At 48.5% G+C, this 25,169-nt stretch overlaps 1 protein-coding gene across 1 annotated transcript in view; it reads left to right on the forward strand.

Annotated features, from left to right (window-relative positions):
* The window catches only part of LOC141271464 (uncharacterized), a 163,857-nt gene that overhangs the window by 110,657 nt on the left and 28,031 nt on the right, over nt 1-25,169 (forward strand). Inside the window, exons 22-23 of the mRNA XM_073681535.1 lie at nt 303-1,237; nt 1,595-1,735. Coding sequence (XP_073537636.1) covers nt 303-1,237; nt 1,595-1,735 — 1,076 coding nt within the window. The remainder of the gene's footprint in view (nt 1-302; nt 1,238-1,594; nt 1,736-25,169) is intronic.

Raw genomic sequence — 25,169 nt, forward strand, 5'->3', positions numbered from 1 at the left:
TAAATTTACAGATTATTAGTACTACATGGTCAAAAGATTGAGTTGGTTCATACACAGAAGATGGGCTTCTAAGCAGGGAATGGGGTACGATGAAGGTCAGAAGTAAGCCACTGACAATTCTAGCTGTATTACAAGTTCTTCTGTTGCTGCCATTGTCCTAATACATTGAAAATCTAATTTTACTTCAAATTATATAGATATTTTATTGCAGAAGTATTATGAAATATGTTATAATTTATTAGAATTAATATACTTCCAAGGCACTGTTATTGTATAATAATAATGGTTTAATTTTTTTGCAGCTGACTCAGAGGGACATATGAAACTTTCAGATGATCATGATATCGCACCAGCTAAACACGAAGAGAATGCCAATATCTCAGAAACACCTCCAGCCAATCATAGTAAAAATCTATCATCTGATCTTTTTCATCAGGTTCTATCTACTGATTCATCACAAACTGTTAAGCAAAATAAAAATCACAGAAGGAATAGTCAATATCAAAGAGATCACACAAGAAAGAAGCCATATTCATGTTTAGAATGTGGGAAATGTTTTAATCAGAGATCAAATCTTGTTACTCATCAGAGAACTCACACAGGGGAGAAGCCATATACATGTTTAGAATGTGGGAAATGTTTTAATCACAAATCATATCTTGTTATACATCAGAGAATTCACACAGGGGAGAAGCCATTTTCATGTTCAGAATGTGGGAAATGTTGTTCTCAGAAATCTGATCTTGCTAGACATCAGAGAACACACTCAGGGAAGAAGCTGTTTTCATGTTTTGAATGTGGGAAATGTTTTATACGAATGACAGATCTTGTTAGACATCAGAGAACTCACACAGGGGAGAAGCCATTTTCATGTTCAGAATGTATGAAATGCTTTAATCAGAAATCAAATCTTGTTACACATCTGAGAATTCACACAGGGATGAAGCCATTTTCATGTTCAGAGTGTGGGAAATGTTTCAATGAGAAAGCAAATCTTGTTCGACATCAGAAAACTCACACAGGGAAGAAGTCATTTTCATGTTCAGAATGTGGGAAATGTTTTTCTAAGAAATCTGATCTTGCTAAACATCAAATAAGTCACAAAGGGAAGAAGACATTTTCATGTTTAGAATGTGGGAAAGGTTTTACAAAGAAACCTAATTTTTTAAAACATCAGAAAATTCACACAGTAGAGCAGCAATTTTCATGTTCCCACATCCTAAACGATTTTCATGTTTAGGATGTGGGAAAGGTTTAAATGGTAAATCAGTTCTTGATGATCACCTGATCATGGGTTTTGTAATGTATTTAAAAAAATATTTTCATTCTCCTTTGTAAGGTACATGATTGTCCTCCATGTATTTTAGGGTTAATACTAGCTTATTAGAGGAAGATAAGGGTAACTCTAGGAACATTTGTAATTGGTCAGTAATGTGATCTAGCACAACAAATGAACGAAAACTAGAACTCTCAATTGTTTGGAGTGTACAAGTGGGTAAATTACTTCAGATCTAAATTCTGTACCATAAAGCCAATAGCATATGCATTATATGGGTAGAAATATTCAGACACCTACTAGCAATCTTCTTTCTAGTTAATCCTAAAGATGTTCAATATGGTTGAGGTTGGGGAAGACCAACTAAATTCTTCCATACCAGACTCCGTCAACCATGCCTTTATGGACCATGCTTCATACATTGTGAAACAGTCCTACCGAAACAGAAATCACAAAGTTGTAAGTTGGAAAAGCATATGTAATGACTGACAATCTGCCCCTTTCACCTAGAATATGTAATGCACACGCCCGGGCTGAGCGGCGTGTGCGTGTGATTCCACTGGACCGTGCCGGAGAGTGAATGCCTGGAGGGGCGTAACTAGGTATTCACCCGATCCGACCAGGGTCGCACGACGGCATACGATGCCAGTGCACCAAGGAGGAACCGAGCAGAGGGACCAGGTGCTACTCCAGGACAGACCCCGGACACGGCTGTTGACCCACACAGGGGAATACAGGAACAGACTGGTTAGGCTGGCACACAGACAGGTGGGTATAGGCAGGCACGACTGGTATGCAGGCAGGCGGGTATGCAGGCAGGGGGGTACAGGCAAGCACGGCTAGAGTGCAGACAGGGAGGCACTAGCAGGTAGGAACACAGGCGGGATAGGACCCAGTACACACTGGGACTCAGGAACAGAACCACAGATGTGGTGGACAAACACAGCAGAGTAAGGCCGCCAGGCTAGCAGACTGGACTGGAGATCAAGTGCGCGCTCTTGCACAGTGGGAGATGGACCACTATGCAAGGACGCCGCCAGGTATGTTACAGAATAAACTCTGGAGGCAGATTCTCAGGGAGATCTATGTCCACCCCATAGATCTTAACAGCTCATTTACATTTAAGAAAAATATGGATTTCTCTGGAGTAAATCATTCAATTACATATATCGAGGTACCATTTTATTCAGTTTCCTTTGACCTACATGCCCATATAGATGGCTTAGGAGTAGAGATGAGCGTTGTTCTACTCGAACTGTTCGCCAATCTCAAATTCGAGCTGTTTTGGGCGGTGTTCGAGCCGTTCGGCGAACACGAACGATTTGAGAAAAATTTGGCTGTTCGAGGTTATGTTCGATAACTGTTCGTGCACCAAAATCATAACTGGATTTTTTCTCAGTAATGATGAAAATTAATGTTAATACGCAGTTTGAGTGTACAACGGGGTGGGGGGAGGGGCAGGGGATGGATCTCTGCAGGAATAATGAAGATCTCCATTTTTTTTTCTCTTTCCCGCATTTGCAGTGGGGAGGTGCAATCTGTCAGCCTATCAGCAGCGCACACACGGAGCGAACTGCTGTTTTTCACACAAGCAAGGGCATGTGTCATTGGCAGTGTATGTCACATGTCCTTGCCCTATAAGACCAAGCCATTTTCCCCGTCGCCACCATTTTCTCACTGCTGCAGCTGCGTGTTAGACGGCACCGCTGTTGCTGTGTGCGCTATACCTTGTTAATTTCAAGCCAATTTTCGCACAAATCTACAGATAGCTTGGGAGTAGGGAATAGTTGTGATTGCAGTCCTTTTAAGGACTAGGTTACAGCATTTCCTACGACTTTTATCAGGCAGGTCTGTGCTCTTAAATAGATAGATTGTGGGAGTAAAGACTAATTGTAATTGCAGTCCTTTTCAGGACTAGGTTACATCAGTTCCTATCAGTTTTTGCCAGGCAGGTCTGTGCCAGTGCTGTGCAAGTTTTTTTCACAGCATTTGGCTGAATCTAGCAAAGCTAATCCTTTTTGGCCTATTGCAGAGTGTGTTAGTCAGTGGAGTAGCCTATCTGTGTTGCAAGATATACCACCTGTGTATAGAATACCAATTTTTTTACTGCACCTAGTGAAGTAAAATCTTTTGGGCATAGCATCATTCTATTAGTCCATCTATACTGACCTCCATCAGGTTGCAAATTGAATATATTTTTTTTCTGCATCTAGCTCTGAAAAAATATTTGGGCTTCTAGCAGTGTGTGGGACTTGTTCTATTAGTCCATCTATACTGACCTCCATCAGGTTGCAAACTGAATATAATTTTTTTCTGCATCTAGCTCTGAAAAAATATTTGGCCTTCTAGCAGTGTGTGGGACTTTCTCTATTAGTCCATCTATACTGACCTCCATCAGGTTGCAAATTAAAAATAATTTTTATCTGCATCTACCTCTGAAAAAATATTTGGGCTTCTAGCAGTGTGTGGGACTTGTTCTATTAGTCCATCTATACTGACCTCCATCAGGTTGCAAACTGAATATAATTTTTTTCTGCATCTAGCTCTGAAAAAATATTTGGCCTTCTAGCAGTGTGTGGGACTTTCTCTATTAGTCCATCTATACTGACCTCCATCAGGTTGCAAATTAAAAATAATTTTTATCTGCATCTACCTCTGAAAAAATATTTGGGCTTCTAGCTGTGTGTGGGACTTGTTCTATTAGTCCATCTATACTGACCTCCATCAGGTTGCAAACTGAATATAATTTTTTTCTGCATCTAGCTCTGAAAAAATATTTGGCCTTCTAGCAGTGTGTGGGACTTTCTCTATTAGTCCATCTATACTGACCTCCATCAGGTTGCAAATTAAAAATAATTTTTATCTGCATCTACCTCTGAAAAAATATTTGGGCTTCTAGCTGTGTGTGGGACTTGTTCTATTAGTCCATCTATACTGACCTCCATCAGGTTGCAAACTGAATATAATTTTTTTCTGCATCTAGCTCTGAAAAAATATTTGGCCTTCTAGCAGTGTGTGGGACTTTCTCTATTAGTCCATCTATACTGACCTCCATCAGGTTGAAAATTAAAAATAATTTTTATCTGCATCTACCTCTGAAAAAATATTTGGGCTTCTAGCTGTGTGTGGGACTTGTTCTATTAGTCCATCTATACTGACCTCCATCAGGTTGCAAACTGAATATAATTTTTTTCTGCATCTAGCTCTGAAAAAATATTTGGCCTTGTAGCAGTGTGTGGGACTTTCTCTATTAGTCCATCTATACTGACCTCCATCAGGTTGCAAATTAAAAATAATTTTTATCTGCATCTAGCTCTGAAAAAATATTTGGCCTTCTAGCAGTGTGTGGGACTTTCTCTATTAGTCCATCTATACTGACCTCCATCAGGTTGCAAACTGAATATATTTTTTTTCTTCATCTACCTCTGAAAAAATATTGGGCTTCTAGCTGTGTGTGGGACTTGTTCTATTAATCCATCTATACAGACCTCCATCAGGTTGCAAACTGAATATATTTTTTTTCTGCATCTACCTCTGAAAAAATATTGGGCTTCTAGCTGTGTGTGGGACTTGTTCTATTAATCCATCTATACAGACCTCCATCAGGTTGCAAACTGAATATAATTTTTTTCTGCATCTAGCTCTGAAAAAATATTTGGCCTTCTAGCAGTGTGTGGGACTTTCTCTATTAGTCCATCTATACTGACCTCCATCAGGTTGCAAATTAAAAATAATTTTTATCTGCATCTAGCTCTGAAAAAATATTTGGCCTTCTAGCAGTGTGTGGGACTTTCTCTATTAGTCCATCTATACTGACCTCCATCAGGTTGCAAATTAAAAATAATTTTTATCTGCATCTACCTCTGAAAAAATATTTGGGCTTCTAGCTGTGTGTGGGACTTGTTCTATTAGTCCATCTATACTGACCTCCATCAGGTTACAAACTGAATATAATTTTTTTCTGCATCTAACCCAGCCAATAGTTTTGGCCTAATACCACAGTTTGGCCACTCAGCTCTGCTCGGTTCCCATCCATTGTTTTTTTGTGCAAACAACTCCAGAGTTGTGAATTAGTTAACCACCAAAATGAGTGGAAAAAGGCCTGCTGCTGGTGGAAAGGGGAATAGGCGTGTTGGGAAGGGGAAAAAAGGTTGTGTCCGTGGGGTAGGTGTTAAAGCAACAGTAACATCTGCAGAAGAAAGACCATCTTCCAGCCAAACTAAAATGTCTACTTCTTTTAGCGGACAATGTGATAAGATCCCTTTCTTACGGCCACGCCAATCGCTACAAATTCCAGATGAGGCACAAAAACAGCAGGTGCTTCAACGGATATCAAGTGCTCCTTTAAGTGGGCTCTCCTCCACATCAACTTCAACATCACAAATACTCCAGTCCTCAAAGGTGTCACCCCAATCGCACTTGCTTCCTCACAGCTCCCAAATCTCCAGCTGCCCGTCTGAGTATGAGGTAGAACAGATGGTTGAGTCTGCAGAGCTGTTTACTCATACTATAGCCTGGGAATCAGAGGTCGACTCCAGCGCTTCTGTGAATCCAGACGAGGAAATGATCTGCACTGATGCCCAGAATCTTTATGAGTCGGATCCAGGACCAGACGCAGAAGGTTCTGACCATAATGTAGACCCTCATTCCCAAACTGTAACTCCTGTTGGTGGAGACAATGAGGAAGACGATGATGAGACTCAAATACCTGATTGGAGCGACAACTTTAGTTTTTTGTCAGGGCAGGAACAGGTTGGCTCTGAGGACGACGGGTGTGATAACGCACAGGGTGATGATGATGAGGTTGGAGATCCCACTTACTGTCAACCCACAGTCAGCCAAGAGATGAGGTCAGCAGAGGAGGTGGAGGAAGATGCTAGTGACGACGAGGTCAGGTTGCGCCTTCCTGGACAGAGACGTAGTACTGGAAGCACGTCAACAACTGCATCCTCAAACACAACTCTGCCTCTCACCACAAGTCGTGGTGGCTCTTCAGGTCGCATGGGTGCTAAGCCTTGCATAGCCTGGGCATTTTTTCAGATCGATAAAGATGACCCAACTCGTGTTATCTGTAACATTTGTCAGCAAAAGCTAAGTAGAGGCCAAAAAATACATAGTTTGAGTACTTCATGCATGAACAGGCACATGGACATGAAGTATAAGTTGCAGTGGGAAGCTCAGTGTGCTACAATGCGGCCTAGCCGGCCGGGCCAACCACCGTCTGCCATATCTTGTGCATCCGCGGCCTCTTCATCCTCTGTGACTGGGGGGACAGCAGTCACACCTGTTTTGGGGCGCAGACCTGCCACCTCTTTACCCGCAACAGCCAGCGTGATTGGCAGGTCATCATTTTCTTTGGAGGTGGTAACACCAGCTGGTGTTGAGCGCTGTCCGACATCGATAGCACCACCTTTGGATCAAGGCAACCTAACATGTCCGCCTGCATCTTCCTCACAGACCGGCAGTTTGCCGGGGACACCCTTATCAACCCCGTCTAAGCACAATAGCCAGCCCTCGGTCCCTCAGATGTGGACAAGTAAAAGACCATTTCCTCCTAGCCATGAGAAAGCTAAGAGGTTGAATTTCACCATCTGCAAGCTCTTGGCTACAGAAATGCTGCCTTTCCGCCTGGTGGACACAGAGGATTTTCGAGACCTTATGTCCGTCGCAGTGCCCCAGTACCAGATGCCCAGTCGGCACTACTTCTCAAAGAAAGGTGTGCCTGCGCTCCACCAGCATGTCGCACACAACATCACCGCTTCTTTGAGAAACTCTGTGTGTGACAGGGTGCATTTCACCACAGACACTTGGACGAGTAGGCATGGACAGGGGCGTTACATGTCGCTGACTGGGCACTGGGTAACTATGGTGACAGCAGGACAAGGGGCTGCTGTCCAAGTCTTGCCGTCCCCACGAGTTGTGCGTCAATCCTCTTTATGTCAAAGTTCCTCCACTGCTTCTGCCTCCTCAACCTCCTCTCGGTCTTCCACCTGCATCCAAAGCCTGTCTGGTCATGCCACAAGCTTTCTAACTGCGCAGAAGGGATCCTGCACACCTCCTTACTATGCTGGCAGTAGGGCTCAACGTCATCAGGCGGTTTTTACTTTGAAATGTCTGGGAAATGTGAGTCACACAGCTGAGGAGTTGTGGTCAGCTCTGGAGAACCAATTTCATGAATGGTTGTCTCCACTGGACCTGAAACCAGGGAAGGCCGTGTGCGACAATGCTGCAAACCTGGGTGCGGCCCTTCGCCGGGGCAATGTCACACACGTGCCTTGTATGGCTCACGTGTTGAACCTGGTTGTCCAGCAATTTTTAGCCCACTATCCCAGACTAGATGGCCTTCTGCAGAGGGCACGGTCGCTGTGTGCTCACTTCCGCCGTTCGCATCCCGCAGCTCAGCGACTTACATCTCTACAGAAGTCGTTGGGCCTGCCACTTCACCGGCTAAAATGTGATGTGCCTACCCGGTGGAATTCAACTCTGCACATGTTGCAGTGACTGTGGCAGCACCGACAAGCCCTGGTGCAATACGTTCTGACGTATAGCCTGGGCCAACGAGATCCAGAGGTGGGGCGAATCACGCTGGAGGAGTGGTCTCAGATCAGGGACCTATGCACCCTTCTGCACAGTTTTGAAATGGCGACGAAGATGTTTAGTGCTGACGATGCCATTATCAGCATGACTATTCCGGTGATTTACATGCTGGAGCACATGTTAAACAGAATTCGGAGTCAGGTGGTGGCACAAGAGGAGGTGGAGGAAGTAGAGGAGGAGCAGTTGTATGCGGAAGGGCTAACATCTGCAAGGTCCAGATGGTCGGCAGCACCAAGGCGGCAGGCATGTGAGGGTGGGGGAGATGGTTTTACCAGGGCGCATGGTAGCAGCCAAACTAGTGAGGAAGGTGCAGGAGCCCAGGAAGAAGTGGAGGACGAACTGATGGAAGACTCATCAGATAAGGGAGACCTTGATCACATTTCTGTTGTGCGAGGTTGGGGGGAGAGGACAGAGGAAGGAAGCATGATTGTTACCTCGCCACCAACACAACAGGGACTTGGTGCTCCTGGATGCGCAACACACATGAGTGCCTTCTTGCTGCATTACCTGCAACATGACCCTCGAATTGTGAGAATTAGAAATAATCCTGACTACTGGGTTGCCACACTGTTAGATCCCCGGTACAAAAGTAAATTTGCCGAAATTATTCCTGCCATAGAAAGGGATGCACGCATGCAGGAGTATCAGCAGAGACTGTTGCAGAATCTTACATGTGCTTTTCCACAAAACACCAGTGGTGCACGTAGTGAATCTCACAGTTCCAACTTGCCAACCGTGGGACCGTCAAGTGTTCAGCACTCAAACCGTAACAGAACCACAGTATCTGCTGGTAACATCAATTTTGCGGAATCATTTCACCACTTTTTTAACCCATCCTTTGCAAGGCCACAGGAGACAAGAAGTCTGACACATAGTCAACGCCTAGAGACGATGGTACAGGAGTATCTCCAAGTAAACATTGAAGCCATGACTGTGTCACTGGACCCTTGCTCTTTTTGGGCTTCCAATCTGGATAAATGGCCGGAGCTAGCCACTTACGCCTTGGAGATCTTGTCATGCCCCGCAGCCAGCGTTCTGTCTGAACGTGTGTTCAGCGCTGCTGGTGGTGTGCTGACAGATAAGCGCACGCGGCTCTCCACTGATAATGTAGACAGACTCACGTTCATAAAGATGAACAAATCATGGATCCGAAACGACTTTTCTACCCCTGTGTCATCCTGGGGAGAGTAAAAGCTTGATGATTGGTTAAAATCACCCTACCAACCGTTTTAAGCTTTCAAATTACTAATCATGTTTATCTGTATCTTGGCTGGAAAATAATTTGGGCTTTGTAGCAGTGTGCAGCACTGATTCTATTAGGCCATCTATAATAAGCTCCACCAGATTTAAAATTACTAATCATGTTTATCTGTATCTTGGCTGGAAAATAATTTGGGCTTTGTAGCAGTGTGCAGCACTGATCCTATTAGGCCATCTATACTAAGCTCCACCAGATTTAAAATTAATAATAATTTTTAGCTGCATCTAGCCCGGAAAATAATTTTGGGGCTCCGAGATGCGCAAGACACATTAAGTGCCTTCTTGCTGCACTACCTGCAACATGACCCTCATATTGTCAGAATTCAAAGTAATCATGACTACTGGGTTGCCACACTCTTAGATCCCCCAAACTTTTCGATCAACCTTTTCATTTTAATAAAGACCAAAAAAATTGTCATTTTTGAAATTATAAGCATTAGCAGGTTATTAGAAACTGAAATCAAACAGTTTTCAACTCAAAACTTTATTCTAGGTGATGTTACATTTTCACATAGGACCCCTTGTTCGAAAGGAGCTTCTGAACTCTCTCGTCCATTGAATTTGTCAGGTTTTGGATGGTTTCTGCTTCAATTGTTTTGCATGAGGACAGAATACCCTCCCAGAGCTGTTGCTTAGATGTGAACTGCCTCCCGCCATCATAGACACTCCTTTTGATGATGCTCCAGAGGTTCTGAATGGGGTAGAGGTCAGGGGAGCATGGGGGTCACACCATAAGTTTGTCCCCTTTTATGCCCATATCAGCTAGAGATGCATATGTTTTATGTGCAGCATGAGATGGTGCATTATCAAGCAAAAAAATGATCTTGCTGTGAAATACACGGTTCTTCTTCTTGAACCATGGCAGGAAGTGCTGTTTGAGAAAATCCACATACATTATGGAGTTCATCTTTAGCGCCTTCAGGGATCCTAAAGGGGCCGACAATCTCTCTCCCCATGATTCCAGCCCAAAACATTACTCCACCTCCTCCTTGTTGGCGCTGTAGCCGTGTTTGCATGGGGTGTCCATCAACCAGCCATCCTCCACTCCATCCATCTGGACCATCGAGCGCTGCACGGCACTCATCCGTGAACAAAACAGTTTTGAAATCAGTCTTCATGTAATGTTTAGCCCACTGGAGCCGTTTCTGCTTGTGTGAAGTGGATAGAGGAGGTCGACAGGATGGCGTATGCACAGCTGCAAACCTCTGAAGGACCCTGCATCTTGTTGTTCGGGGGACGTTGGAGGCACCAGCAGCTTCAAAAACTTGTCTGCTGCTATGACAAGGCTTTTTTGCCGCTGCTCTTTTAACCTGACGTAATTGCCTGTAGGAAAGAGTCCTCAGTTTGCCCTTATCAGCACGCACACGTGTGTACTGTGAATCAGCTACATACTTCTTGATTGCCAAGACACTTCATCCTGATCATCGCACAATGTTGATTGTAGTCATGCCTTGACCTAAACACTCCACAATTTGTTGCTTCTCAGCAGCCGACACATCCTTTTTCTTTCCCATTTTGGCAGAAAATGTAGGCTGCTTAATAATGTGAGACAGCCTTCTTAAGTAGTCTTGCCTTTCATTGGACACACCTGCCAAACTAATTAGCACAGGTGTCTGCAATTGCTTACAGTGATATAAAGAGCCCTGACACACATCACCATCAATGAGTTTAACTGACAAACAAACAAATTCTTCCCTTATCACTCCTAAACACTTTTTGCATAATAATTTGGAACACAGTGTACATGTGCTTTTCCACAAAACACCAGTGGTTCACGTAGTGAATCTTACAATTCTAACTTGCCAACCGTGGTCTGTATGGAGTTGTTCAATAAAAGGCCCAAAATTAAGATAACATAGATGGGAGAGGTCTCTATGAATAGGAATTCCTAAGTATTTGATACCCTGTGAGGGCCAGGCAAAGGGAAAGTTGGACTGGATGGAATCCTATATGGATTTGGGGAGGGAGACATCGAGGGCCTCAGACTTCGCTGCATTGATTTTAAAATTTGACCATGTAACAAAGTGATCTATTTCAGCCATAACAGCATGGATGGATATATGTGATTGAGTGATATATACTAGGACATCATCAGCAAATAGAGAGCACTTGTACTCGGTGCCTCCCACCTCAATCCACCTAATATTGGGGTTATGGCGAATTGATGAGAGCAGGTGCTCCGTCACTAGGATGTATAAGAGAGGGGACAGAGGACATCCCTGCCTTGTCCCATTGGTGATTGTGAAAGGTGATGAAAATGTTCTGATGCACCCCCTGGGCCTTGGGACACCCGGAGCCGGACCCTTTTTGGTGGATGCTGGTGGTTGTAGTCTTCGTGGCGGCGACCCGGTTCCGTGGCTCAGGGTGGTCAAACCAGTGGCGGAACTATTTATGTGGTTTTCATGTTTAAATGTCCGACTATGCCACCCGTGGATTGCGGTCAGAGTGAACCGCCGCTGCAGGGCAGACCGCTGAGGCTGGTGTTGTGGGTGCAGCAGAGCGTAGCATAACTCCCCACGGGAGGAGTATAGCCTCAGGGCAGTGTATGCGGAGGATGGGGGTGATGGTGCAGGGCAGCAGCAGTAACGACACGGAGTCAGTGATGCAGTCCAGGGCCTTTACTCACAGTTCTTATTATCCAGACCACGTCTGCAGGTAACGGCTGCCCACGTCGTACTGTGCTCACCAGGTGAGGGGCTTAGACAACTCCCAGATAACTTTGGAGCGCTTCACAGGACCCCCTTTGTGTGTCCTTTGTCTGGCCTTTCTTACCAACCCTTCTGTCCGGCTGCCTCGGGCCTCCTCTTGGTAAACTTGGCGCCAGTTTCCCTGACCCTATGTGGTGCCTTCCTAGCGGGTGTAGCGAGGGGCTGCGCCACATAAAATGTCACAGCCTCCGGTTTCTAGCTGAGGGTCGTTTCCTGCCTTCACTAGTTTCGGGGACCGGTCTCCCCCTTTGGCCTGACCCCTCCACGCAGGTGGATTCGGGCGTGCGATGGCGACTCGCCCGTCCGCACCCCTGGGATCCCTTCATTCCTCATTCCTGGAGCCTTCTCCGCTCCTCTTCCTTCCTTCTCCCTCTTCCAGGCCTGGGCCTCTGTTACTAGGCCCGCCTCCGGAGCAGAGCTCATGCAGAGCCCCTGCTCCCTGCCACTTCTGCTCAGACTTCTCTGCACTGAACTAAGATGGTGCCCACCTTTTATACTCCCTTCTCAATGCACCCAGGAACTGCTTCCTCCCTGCTCCTGCACTACAGGGTTCCCCTTCCTCAGTGTTCCCTCCCCCCACTCCAGCCAGGGACAGGGACTGTCGTGCCCATCTCAGAGGCATATTGGTCGCCCTGCCCCACGGCAATGTGGTGTAATGCATGCAGGTGTCAGGTCCTGATCCACACTCCATCCTTACCTGAGAGTGAGATATCACACCTCTGGGTGAGGTGCAATACCTCTGTAGCAACCGAGCCCTCAGGGTGCTACAGTTCCATTTATCTTCAGCCTAGGTGACGTTCTGTGATACAGGGCCGTAATTTTGGCTATAAAAGGGTCCCCTAGACCCCTACCCCAAGCTTTTTAAGAGAATCATATATGGCATGCCAGGAGACTCTATGGAATGCTTTCTCAGCATCCAACGAGAGTATCTAATTACAAATTTTTAACTGCATCTAGCCCAGGAAATACTTTGTGCCTAGTAGCAGTGTCTGCTAGTCAGCGGATTATCCCGGCTGTTAAGCAAGCTACACCACCTGTAGTTTGGACACTTAATTTTTTCAAAGGAAATGCTTCGGGACCACGGGATACTCAGTGAAGAGCATCAGGAGGCACCCCAAGGCATAGGGGCTGGGACTGGCAGTAGGATGCCTTGCGGTGGACAGCCGAGCTCAATCCTTATAAAAGCTTTTTAACTGCAGCAGCTTTAGTGGACGCTACTGGAGCTGGAATTACGCGGCTGCTGACATGAGACTTGCCCTCCAATAGATCCTTGTAAATGGATTTAAAGTGTATTCATTCAAATTAGAGAGACAATTTAAATTAAAAAGCTTAGAGCTGCCTCCACCACAGGGGGGCTCGCTCGACCCACCAGCGGACAGGCACCAGTATTGGGAGAGGGGGGCTGGCCGTCAGGGTTCACCGCGGCTCTGGCACAAACCCGGCGACACGGAGGTGGCACGGGCAGGAGCGGACTGAACGTGTCGGCTTCTCACTTTTTGGATTTTAGAAGGGCATGACATGCCTATATCTGTGTCTCCCCCTCCTTTTACTCCTCCACCTCTTTTCTTTTCGCATGACTATATGTACTTGTCACTTTTCCATGTGTTAGTTGTGTCTTCTGAGCAGTTTGTCAGCTTTTGGACACCTTTGAAGGTGTTTTCTATGTGTTTCTATGTGTTTTTGTTTGCCTGCCATTGGTTTTAACGGTGTTCAACGAACAGTTCGACGAACAGTTCGGCGAACACACGGGTGTTCGACGAACCGAACTCGAACACTACGGGGGTGGCTCAACACTACTTAGGAGGGTTGATCCTACTGACATACAGTACAGACCAAAAGTTTGGACACACTTTCTCATTTAAAGATTTTTCTGTATTTTCATGACTATGAAAATTGTACATTCACACTGAAGGCATCAAAACTATGAATTAACACATGTGGAATTATATACTTAACAAAAAAGTGTGAAACAGCTGAAAATATGTCTTATATTCTAGGTTCTTTAAAGTAGCCACCTTTTGCTTTGATGACTGCTTTGCACACTCTTGGCATTCTCTTGATGAGCTTCAAGAGGTAGTCACCAAAAATGGTTTTCACTTCACAGGTGTGCCCTGTCAGGTTTAATAAGTGGGATTTCTTGCCTTATAAATGGGGTTGGGACCATCAGTTGTGTTGTGCAGAAGTCTGGTGGATACACAGCAGGTACAAGAAACAGGAAGTGATCGGGCGCCGACCTTAAGCAGCAGAAACAGAGGCAAGCAGACAGCATGGAGGGAAGCCAGGCTAGCAGACTGGACTGGAGATCAAGTGCGCGCTCTTGCACAGTGGGAGATGGACCACTATGCAAGGACGCCGCCAGGTATGTTACAGTACCCCCCCTTACGCCCCCTCTTCTTCAGGCCTGCCAGAATGTTCCGCAGGGAATTCGAGGGCCAATCCTTCACTTCAAGGAGATCACTTCCACTGTCCACCGGAAAAACTGGTCTCCTCTGGGTAGCTTGGATGCTACCTCCTATCCAGCCATCCTCAGCAACAGATGAAACGGGTGGAGTACCAGGAACAGCACACAAGGAAGTCTCTCTCCACTAATTATCAGGTAGCACCCCAGAGGGTTCAGGAGACAACTGGAAGCCCTCCGCCGGGTTGGAGGGGTGCAGAGACTCGGGGGTAACCTCTGCTTCGGGGTACATCTTGTCAAGCTCACAGGATGAAATGGGTGAGGTATCAGGTACAAGGTGTAGAAAAGTCACTGTCTCTTTGTTATCAGGTGGTACCCCGGAGGATTCAGGAAACAACTGGGGGACCTCCGCCGGGTCGGAAGAGTGCAGAGACTCGGGGGTAACCTCTGCTTCGGAGTACACTAGGTCGGACTCACTGGAAGAAGCGGGCGAGGTATCAGGTACAGAGTATAGGAGAGTCTCTGTCCATTCGCTATCAGGTAGCACCCCAAAGGGTTCAGGAGACAACTGGAGGTCCTCCGCCTGGTCGGAGGGGTGTGGAGACTCGGGGATAACCTCTGCTTCGGAGTACACTAGGTCGGACTCACTGGACGAAGCAGGCGAGGTATCAGGTACAGAGTATAGGGAAGACTGTCCATTTGCTACCAGGTAGCACCCCGAAGGGTTCAGGAGACAACTGGAGGTCCTCCGCCTGGTCGGAGGGGTGTAGAGACTCGGGGTTAACTACCGCTTTGAGTTACCCATTGTCAGGCCCCCAGGACGGAGCGGACGAAGTATCGGGTACCGGGTGTAGGGAAGTCTCTCTCCATTTGTCATCAGGTGGTATCCCGGAGGATTCTAGGTGGGCAGAAGTCTCTTCGGGCAGGAGAACAGGTGCGCTACCCACGCATATTACCCGTAGGGGCTGCTCCGGGATACAGGGAAATTAAGCTTCAGCAGGGACTTCAAGGTTGGGATCAGGAGGTCTTTGGGAGGACAGACCCAGGCATGATGGCTTGCCTCTACGCCTAGCACGTCTGGACTGCCTCTTGAGGTTGGGAGAAGTATTCCGAAGAGCGTAGTCATCCTGTGTGGATTCTGGATGGGCAGTAGTCTCTTCGGGCAGGAGGACTAGTGCGCTACCCACACACATTACCCATCGGGGCTGCTCCGGGATATTGGGAAGTGAAGCTTCAGCAGGAGCCTCCGGGTTAGGATCATCGAAGACCATTAGAAAGGCCACCAGGAAGGCCATTATGTCCAGGACGATAGGATCCTGTGCGTCCCATAGGGGGGTGATCCATTTCAAGGCATCACCCGCAAGGTAAGACATCATGAATCCCACCTTAGCCCGATCGGTGGGAAAACAAAGAGGGTAGAACTTGAAGTGTAGCATGCATTGCTCCACAAATGCACGACTCTGTCTTGGATCCCCATAGTACCGTGGCGGATCCGCAGGAACGAGTGCAGAAAGATCCATCAGGACGGGTGCGTAATTCGCCTGGAACTCAGCTAAAAAAAAATATATACATATATATTTTTTTATTTATTTTTAATGCACGTATTCGCTGGAAAACGTCTCAGAGAGCGAAGGCCGTGGGGCTCAACGGGAACCATGGCCTGAGCATGCTGTAATGCACACGCCCGGGCTGAGCGGCGTGTGCGTGTGATTCCACTGGACCGTGCCGGAGAGTGAATGCCTGGAGGGGCGTAACTAGGTATTTACCTGATCCGACCAGGGTCGCACGACGGCATACGACGCCAGTGCACCAAGGAGGAATCGAGCAGAGGGACCAGGTGCTACTCCAGGACAGACCCCGGACACGGCTGTTGACCCACACAGGGGAATACAGGAACAGACTGGTTAGGCTGGCACACAGACTGGTGGGTATAGGCAAGCACGACTGGTATGCAAGCAGGCGGGTATGCAGGCAGGGGGGTACAGGCAAGCACGGCTAGAGTGCAGACAGGGAGGCACTAGCAGGTAGGAACACAGGCGGGATGGGACCCAGTACACACTGGGACTCAGGAACAGAACCACAGATGTGGTGGACAAACACAGCAGAGTAAGGCCGCCCAGAGTGGTGAGCGAGAGCAGGGCAAGACGAGACCGCCTAGAGCGGTGAGCGAGAGTAGAGCAGGACGAGGCTGCCTGGAGCGGTGAGCGAGAGTAGAGCAGGACGAGGCCGCCTGGAGCGGTGAGCGAGAGTAGAGCAGGACGAGGCCGCCTGGAGCGGTGAGCAAGAGTAGAGCAGGACGAGGCCGCCTGGAGCGGTGAGCAAGAGTAGTCAGAGCAGACCGAGACTGCCGGAGCAGTGAGCAAAGGGTCAGAGCGGAGCGAGACTGCCGGAGCAGTGAGCAAAGGGTCAGAGCGGAGCGAGACTGCCGGAGCAGTGAGCAAAGGGTCAGAGCGGAGCGAAACTGCCGGAGCAGTGAGCAAAGGGTCAGAGCGAAGCGAGACTGCCGGAGCAGTGAGCAAAGGGTCAGAGCGGAGCGAGACTGCCGGAGCAGTGAGCAAAGGGTAAGAGCGGAGCGAGACTGCCGGAGCAGTGAGCAAAGGGTCAGAGCGGAGCGAGACTGCCGGAGCAGTGAGCAAAGGGTCAGAGCGGAGCGAGACTGCCGGAGCAGTGAGCAAAGGGTCAGAGCGGAGCGAGACTGCCGGAGCAGTGAGCAAACGGTCAGAGCGGAGCGAGACTGCTGGAGCAGTGAGCAAAGGGTAAGAGCGGAGCGAGACTGCCGGAGCAGTGAGCAAAGGGTCAGAACGGAGCGAGACTGCCGGAGTAGTGAGCAAAGGGTCAGAGTGGAGCGAGACTGCCGGAGCAGTGAGCAAAGGGTAAGAGTGGAGCGAGACTGCCGGAGCAGTGAGCAAAGGGTTAGAGCGGAGCGAAACTGCCAGAGCAGTGAGCAAAGGGTCAGAGCGGAGCGAGACTGCCGGAGCAGTGAGCAAAGGGCCAGAGCGGAGCGAGACTGCCGGAGCAGTGAGCAAAGGGTAAGAGCGGAGCGAGACTGCCGGAGCAGTGAGCAAAGGGTCAGAGCGGAGCGAGACTGCCGGAGCAGTGAGCAAAGGGTCAGAGCGGAGCAAGACTGCCGGAGCAGTGAGCAAAGGGTCAGAGCGGAGCGAGACTGCCGGAGCAGTGAGCAAAGGGTCAGAGCAGGCCAGAACCGCCGGAGCGGTGAGCAAAGACAGAGCAAGCTAGAACCGCCGGGGCGGTGAGCAAGGCAGAGCAGGCTAGAACCGCCGGAGCGGGCAAGACGAGACCTCCTAGAGCGGTGAGCGAGAGTAGAGCAGGACGAGGCTGCCTGGAGCGGTGAGCGAGAGTAGAGCAGGACGAGGCCGCCTGGCGCGGTGAGCAAGAGTAGAGCAGGACGAGGCCACCTGGAGCGGTGAGCAAGAGTAGTCAGAGCAGAGCGAGACTGCCGGAGCAGTGAGCAAAGGGTCAGAGTGGAGCCAGACTGCCGGAGCAGTGAGCAAAGGGTCAGAGTGGAGCGAGACTGCCGGAGCAGTGAGCAAAGGGTCAGAGCGGAGCGAGACTGCCGGAGCAGTGAGCAAAGGGTCAGAGCGGAGTGAGACTGCCGGAGCAGTGAGCAAAGGGTCAGAGCGGAGCGAGACTGCCGGAGCAGTGAGCAAAGGGTCAGAGCGGAGCGAGACTGCTGGAGCAGTGAGCAAAGGGTAAGAGCGGAGCGAGACTGCCGGAGCAGTGAGCAAAGGGTCAGAACGGAGCGAGACTGCCAGAGCAGTGAGCAAAGGGTAAGAGCGGAGCGAGACTGCCGGAGCAGTGAGCAAAGGGTCAGAGCGGAGCGAGACTGCCGGAGCAGTGAGCAAAGGGTCAGAGCGGAGCAAGACTGCCGGAGCAGTGAGCAAAGGGTCAGAGCGGAGCGAGACTGCCGGAGCAGTGAGCAAAGGGTCAGAGCAGGCCAGAACCGCCGGAGCGGTGAGCAAAGACAGAGCAAGCTAGAACCGCCGGAGCGGTGAGCAAGGCAGAGCAGGCTAGAACCGCCGGAGCAGGCAAGACGAGACCTCCTAGAGCGGTGAGCGAGAGTAGAGCAGGACGAGGCTGCCTGGAGCGGTGAGCGAGAGTAGAGCAGGACGAGGCCGCCTGGAGCGGTGAGCGAGAGTAGAGCAGGACGAGGCCGCCTGGCGCGGTGAGCAAGAGTAGAGCAGGACGAGGCCACCTGGAGCGGTGAGCAAGAGTAGTCAGAGCAGAGCGAGACTGCCGGAGCAGTGAGCAAAGGGTCAGAGTGGAGCGAGACTGCCGGAGCAGTGAGCAAAGGGTGAGTGGAGCGAGACTGCCGGAGCAGTGAGCAAAGGGTCAGAGCAGAGCGAAACTGCCGGAGCAGTGAGCAAAGGGTCAGAGCGGAGCGAGACTGCCGGAGCAGTGAGCAAAGGGTCAGAGCGGAGCGAGACTGCCGGAGCAGTGAGCAAAGGGTAAGAGCGGAGCGAGACTGCCGGAGCAGTGAGCAAAGGGTCAGAGCGGAGCGAGACTGCCGGAGCAGTGAGCAAAGGGTCAGAGCGGAGCGAGACTGCCGGAGCAGTGAGCAAAGGGTCAGAGCGGAGCGAGACTGCCGGAGCAGTGAGCAAAGGGTCAGAGCGGAGCGAGACTGCTGGAGCAGTGAGCAAAGGGTAAGAGCGGAGCGAGACTGCCGGAGCAGTGAGCAAAGGGTCAGAACGGAGCGAGACTGCCGGAGCAGTGAGCAAAGGGTAAGAGCGGAGCGAGACTGCCGGAGCAGTGAGCAAAGGGTCAGAGCGGAGCGAGACTGCCGGAGCAGTGAGCAAATGGTCAGAGCGGAGCAAGACTGCCGGAGCAGTGAGCAAAGGGTCAGAGCGGAGCGAGACTGCCGGAGCAGTGAGCAAAGGGTCAGAGCAGGCCAGAACCGCCAGAGCGGTGAGCAAAGACAGAGCAAGCTAGAACCGCCGGAGCGGTGAGCAAGGCAGAGCAGGCTAGAACCGCCGGAGCGGGCAAGACGAGACCGCCTAGAGCGGTGAGCGAGAGTAGAGCAGGACGAGGCTGCCTGGAGCGGTGAGCGAGAGTAGAGCAGGACGAGGCCGCCTGGAGCGGTGAGCGAGAGTAGAGCAGGACGAGGCCGCCTGGCGCGGTGAGCAAGAGTAGAGCAGGACGAGGCCACCTGGAGCGGTGAGCAAGAGTAGTCAGAGCAGAGCGAGACTGCCGGAGCAGTGAGCAAAGGGTCAGAGTGGAGCGAGACTGCCGGAGCAGTGAGCAAAGGGTAAGAGTGGAGCGAGACTGCCGGAGCAGTGAGCAAAGGGTGAGAGCGGAGCGAGACTGCCGGAGCAGTGAGCAAAGGGTCAGAGCGGAGCGAGACTGCCGGAGCAGTGAGCAAAGGGTCAGAGCGGAGCGAGACTGCCGGAGCAGTGAGCAAAGGGTCAGAGCGGAGCGAGACTGCTGGAGCAGTGAGCAAAGGGTAAGAGCGGAGCGAGACTGCCGGAGCAGTGAGCAAAGGGTCAGAACGGAGCGAGACTGCCGGAGCAGTGAGCAAAGGGTAAGAGCGGAGCGAGACTGCCGGAGCAGTGAGCAAAGGGTCAGAGTGGAGCGAGACTGCCGGAGCAGTGAGCAAAGGGTCAGAGCGGAGCAAGACTGCCGGAGCAGTGAGCAAAGGGTCAGAGCGGAGCGAGACTGCCGGAGCAGTGAGCAAAGGGTCAGAGCAGGCCAGAACCGCCGGAGCGGTGAGCAAAGACAGAGCAGGCTAGAACCGCCGGAGCGGTGATCAAGGCAGAGCAGGCTAGAACCGCCGGAGCGGTGAGCAAGGCAGAGCAGGCTAGAACCGCCGGAGCTGTGAGCAAGGCAGAGCAGGGGGGACAGGGCTCTGTACACACGGAACAGGCAGGAAGGGAAAGGCAGAACCAGATACCCACAGGGTACTTACAGTGAAGTAGCGAGTGGACCACAAACTCACAAACGGAAGTACAGTGACAACGAGCAGGAGTTAGGTACGAGTTCAGACTCTGCAGAAAAAGGAAAGGTACGGACATAGAGAAACACAGGAAACAGGCTAGAAGAGTATACAGACAAGAACAGACACAGTAGCAAGATACAGGAGCGGGTCTAGGTATGCAGCCCCTAGAAGGCGGGAGGAACAGGCTAGGAGCGAGTTCAGACAGGCCTGGAAATACAGTGTCCAGGAAGGGCAGGCAAGCAAACACAGAAGGGGACCTGGCACGTTCAGAGTGAAAGAGCACACTGAATGAAACACAATGCTCAGGCAGGGATTCATTGGAGCAGCTGGGTTAAATACCAGGTGACAGACAGCAATAGGCTGAGGACACACAAGGGGTGTGCCCGCAGCAGGTACAAGAAACGGGAAGTGATCGGGCGCCGCCCTTAAGCAGCAGAAACAGAGGCAAGCAGACAGCATGGAGGGAAGCCAGGCTAGCAGACTGGACTGGAGATCAAGTGCGCGCTCTTGCACAGTGGGAGATGGACCACTATGCAAGGACGCCGCCAGGTATGTTACAGAATAAACTCTGGAGGCAGATTCTCAGGGAGATCTATGTCCACCCCATAGATCTTAACAGCTCATTTACATTTAAGAAAAATGTGGATTTCTCTGGAGTAAATCATTCAATTACATATATCGAGGTATCATTTTATTCAGTTTCCTTTGACCTACATGCCCATATAGATGGCTTAGGAGGGTTGATCCTACTGACATAGAGTACAGACCAAAAGTTTGGACACACCTTCTCATTTAAAGATTTTTCTGTATTTTCATGACTATGAAAATTGTACATTCACACTGAAGGCATCAAAACTATGAATTAACACATGTGGCATTATATACTTAACAAAAAAGTGTGAAACAGCTGAAAATATGTCTTATATTCTAGGTTCTTCAAAGTAGCCACCTTTTGCTTTGATGACTGCTTTGCACACTCTTGGCATTCTCTTGATGAGCTTCAAGAGGTAGTCACCAAAAATGGTTTTCACTTCACAGGTGTGCCCTGTCAGGTTTAATAAGTGGGATTTCTTGCCTTATAAATGGGGTTGGGACCATCAGTTGTGTTGTGCAGAAGTCTGGTGGATACACAGCTGATAGTCCTACTGAATAGACTGTTAGCTGCTTTTTTCTTGCCATAATACAAATTCTAAGTAAAGAAAAACGAGTGGCCATCATTACTTTAAGAAATGAAGGTCAATCAGTCCGAAAAATTGGGAAAACTTTGAAAGTATCCCAAGTGCAGTTGCAAAAACCATCAAGCGCTACAAAGAAACTGGCTCACATGAGGACCGCCCCAGGAAAGGAAGACCAAGAGTCACCTCTGCTTTTGAGGATAAGTTTATCCGAGTCACCAGCCTCAGAAATCGCAGGTTAACAGCAGCTCAGATTAGAGACCAGGTCAATGCCACACAGAGTTCTAGCAGCAGACACATCTCTTCAACAATTGTTAAGAGGAGACTTTGTGCAGCAGGCCTTCATGGTAAAATAGCTGCTAGGAAACCACTGCTAAGGACAGGTAACAAGCAGAAGAGACTTGTTTGGGCTAAAAAACACAAGGAATGGACATTAGACCAGTGGAAATCTGTGCTTTGGTCTGATGAGTCCAAATTTGAGATCTTTGGTTCCAACCACCGTGTCTTTGTGCGATGCAGAAAAGGTGAACGGATGGACTCTACATGCCTGGCTCCCACCGTGAAGTATGGAGGAGGAGGTGTGATGGTGTGGGGGTGCTTTGCTGGTGACACCGTTGTGGATTTATTCAAAATTGAAGGCATACTGAACCAGCATGGCTACCACAGCATCTTGCAGCGGCATGCTATTCCATCCGGTTTGCGTTTAGTTGGACCATCATTTATTTTTCAACAGGACAATGACCCCAAACACACCTCCAGGCTGTGTAAGGGCTATTTGACCAAGAAGGAGAGTGATGGGGTCTACGCCAGATGACCTGGCCTCCACAGTCACGAGACCTGAACCCAATTGAGATGGTTTGGGGTGAGCTGGACCGCAGAGTGAAGGCAAAAGGGCCAACAAGTGCTAAGCATCTCTGGGAACTCCTTCAAGATTGTTGGAAGACCATTTCCGGTGACTACCTCTTGAAGCTCATCAAGAGAATGCCAAGAGTGTGCAAAGCAGTCATCAAAGCAAAAGGTGGCTACTTTGAAGAACCTAGAATATAAGACATATTTTCAGTTGTTTCACACTTTTTTGTTAAGTATATAATTCCACATGTGTTAATTCATAGTTTTGATGCCTTCAGTGTGAATGTACAATTTTCATAGTCATGAAAATACAGAAAAATCTATAAATGAGAAGGTGAGTCCAAACTTTTGGTCTGTACTATATTCCCTTAAGCTTAAAGGAGATTTTGAGAAGTGCAGGTAGTGCAGTTAAATCAGCAGAGCTTTGCTAATATTTATTCGCTGTGTGCCTCAGCACTCAACTGCCCCAATCTGTAACTTTATCAAAGATGCATACGGTTTTTAACCAATTTCTCTGTGGCTAGTTTTTATTTTTGTGCTTTCGTTCTCTCCTCCCCTTTTTCCACAATTTTTCTTTATATTTCTGTTGACACAGTCACATAGGGGCATGCTTTTTGCATAATAGTTTTAATTGACATCATTCCTTTTCTTATATGTACTGTAAAACTGAAAAAAAAATTCAAAGTGCACTGAAATGGTAAAAAAAATGCATTTCCGCCATCGTTTTTTTTTCATTTTGTTTTTACTGTGTTCGTTCATTTTGTGATAAAAATGACTTGGCAACATGACTTTCTAGGTCACTACTATTACGGTGATACTGAACATGCATAGTTTCTTTTTTATCGACGTAGTGAAAAATAACATTTTTAATTTTTAAAATAAAATTTGGCTTGTTTTGCCATTTCCTGAGGCTATAACTCTTTTTTTATTTTTATGTCAGTGGTCCTGTATTAATGTTTCTGTTTTGCATAGCAAGCTTGTGTTTTCATTCATATCATTTTATATTTGGCATATAGAAAAGGAGATTCCAGCTTACTGTTAATGATGCCGGAGCACGGATAATGGCTCTGCTGTAGAACGGCACGATAATATCAGCAAGGAAGAAGGAATTATCCAGCTCGACGGGCAAAACTATCTTCTTTATTCAGAAGAGTATAATACAGAGGGCATATGAAAAACTATCATGTTAAATTAGCGCTGGCATCGCTATGGCATCCACACGTTTCTAGTGTCGCAGCACCCTTAATCATGATACCTATTCCATTAACTAGTGCGTTTAAGTAGTTTCCTGTTCTGGTGTCACCACCGGTAACATGATTAATTAGCATGACTAATTAAACTCAAATATACAAAATATACAAAAAACATGCTTGTGCCAAATTCTGACCCTCACATCATTATCCCTTTGTGCAGTAGCTATCTGGATGCATCACTGTATTTCCACTGCTCAGTGATTTAATTCTTTTGCACACAGAATGCAAAAACCCCACAAAGTAGGCAGGTTTTTTTTTTTAATACCCGTCCTGGTCCTAGTATCAGTGATTATGCCATTCTAATGTGGATTCTCATGGAAACTGATTCATGGAAAACTTGATTTTCTACTTCTCTGTGTTCTAATTTCCACACAGGAAAAATTGGGAGAGAGTCGGTGTCTTACATAATTCAGTGTATAATACTAGTGGATAAAGCTCCACTGAAGACAAGATCTTCACAGCTTCTACACTCCGTAAGCAAGATTTAATGAAACTTCTACATTTACCTGATGATCATGAGGAACACTGGGATTTTCTTGTTTACAGTCCTGTAGAAGAAGAGGACGGGGACATCTCTCTGGTGTTGTCCTCTTACTGGATAGAATTGGAGGAAACACATACAGGGACTGAATTCATTCTTTACCTTCAGATACAGGCCTAGTGATGTGAGGGGTTGGGGAACCTCCACCATGACGTCGTTGTACAGACCTTTGTGTCCTTCTAAATACTCCCACTCCTCCATGGAGAAATAGATGGTGACATCCTGACACCTTATAGGAACCTGACACATACAATGATACTGTCATCCCCCCGATCCCTTCATTGTGTTAGCATACAGTGTTTCCAGTAGTGTCACCTCTCCAGTCAGCAGCTCAATCATTTTGTAGGTGAGTTCTAGGATCTTCTGGTCATTGACGTCCTCATGTATTAGGGGGTGAGGTGGAGGCCCCGTGATTGGACTCAGGGGTCTTCCCCATCCCTCAGATGTAAGGTTCCCAAGTGAGGTAGTCGTTGGCGAGCTGTTGCTTCCATTCGCTTGGGTATCCTATAGACAAAGTGTGTCCCATGTCTTGGTGTGCTGCTGTGTATATGGTGTCTCCCACTTCTGGTCAGCAGGCCTCTTCTGACTCTAGGAATCCTTCTTCTGGAACCAGGGCAGCAATCAATTCATAGGACACAGAGTTCATAAAAACATCCAAAACTTTAACTGGCAGTATATACTGTATTTACAGGCAGGTATAAAGGATAAGGCCCAATGGGTTGTCATCTTCCCCATAGGTACCGGATACACCTTCAGCCCTGGTTCCCGATCAAGGTGAAGCATCCCTTCTGCACTTTTCCTTTGCCTTAGGGATACTTCCACACCATTGACAGTATATCTGGATCCCATTTCCGCCTTCTGAGCGTATGAGTCCTATATCTTCTTCTGCAGCCTTGTAGACAGAATGTGCCCCGAGGCCCCGACGTCTAGCTCGAGGTTCCCAGGCTGGCTAAGGGGAATCGTACGGACGGGTTCTCTGGCGATCCACTGCCTGGGATTCAAGGCTCACGTCCCTTGCAGACCCTAACGAGAGCCTGCTACTGGTGGCTTGTCACTGTACTGCACAACACTGACTGAACTCACTTCTTCCAGCTTCTGAAAACTACCCAGAGATTTGCAAACTTGACAGCCGAGACCCGCAGGTAAGGACTTTCGGCCGGCG

Source organism: Phyllobates terribilis, unplaced genomic scaffold (genome assembly GCF_046119375.1).
Source record: "Phyllobates terribilis strain yellow unplaced genomic scaffold, ASM4611937v1 Scaffold_5__5_contigs__length_657084704, whole genome shotgun sequence".
NCBI classification, from domain to species: domain Eukaryota; kingdom Metazoa; phylum Chordata; class Amphibia; order Anura; family Dendrobatidae; genus Phyllobates; species Phyllobates terribilis.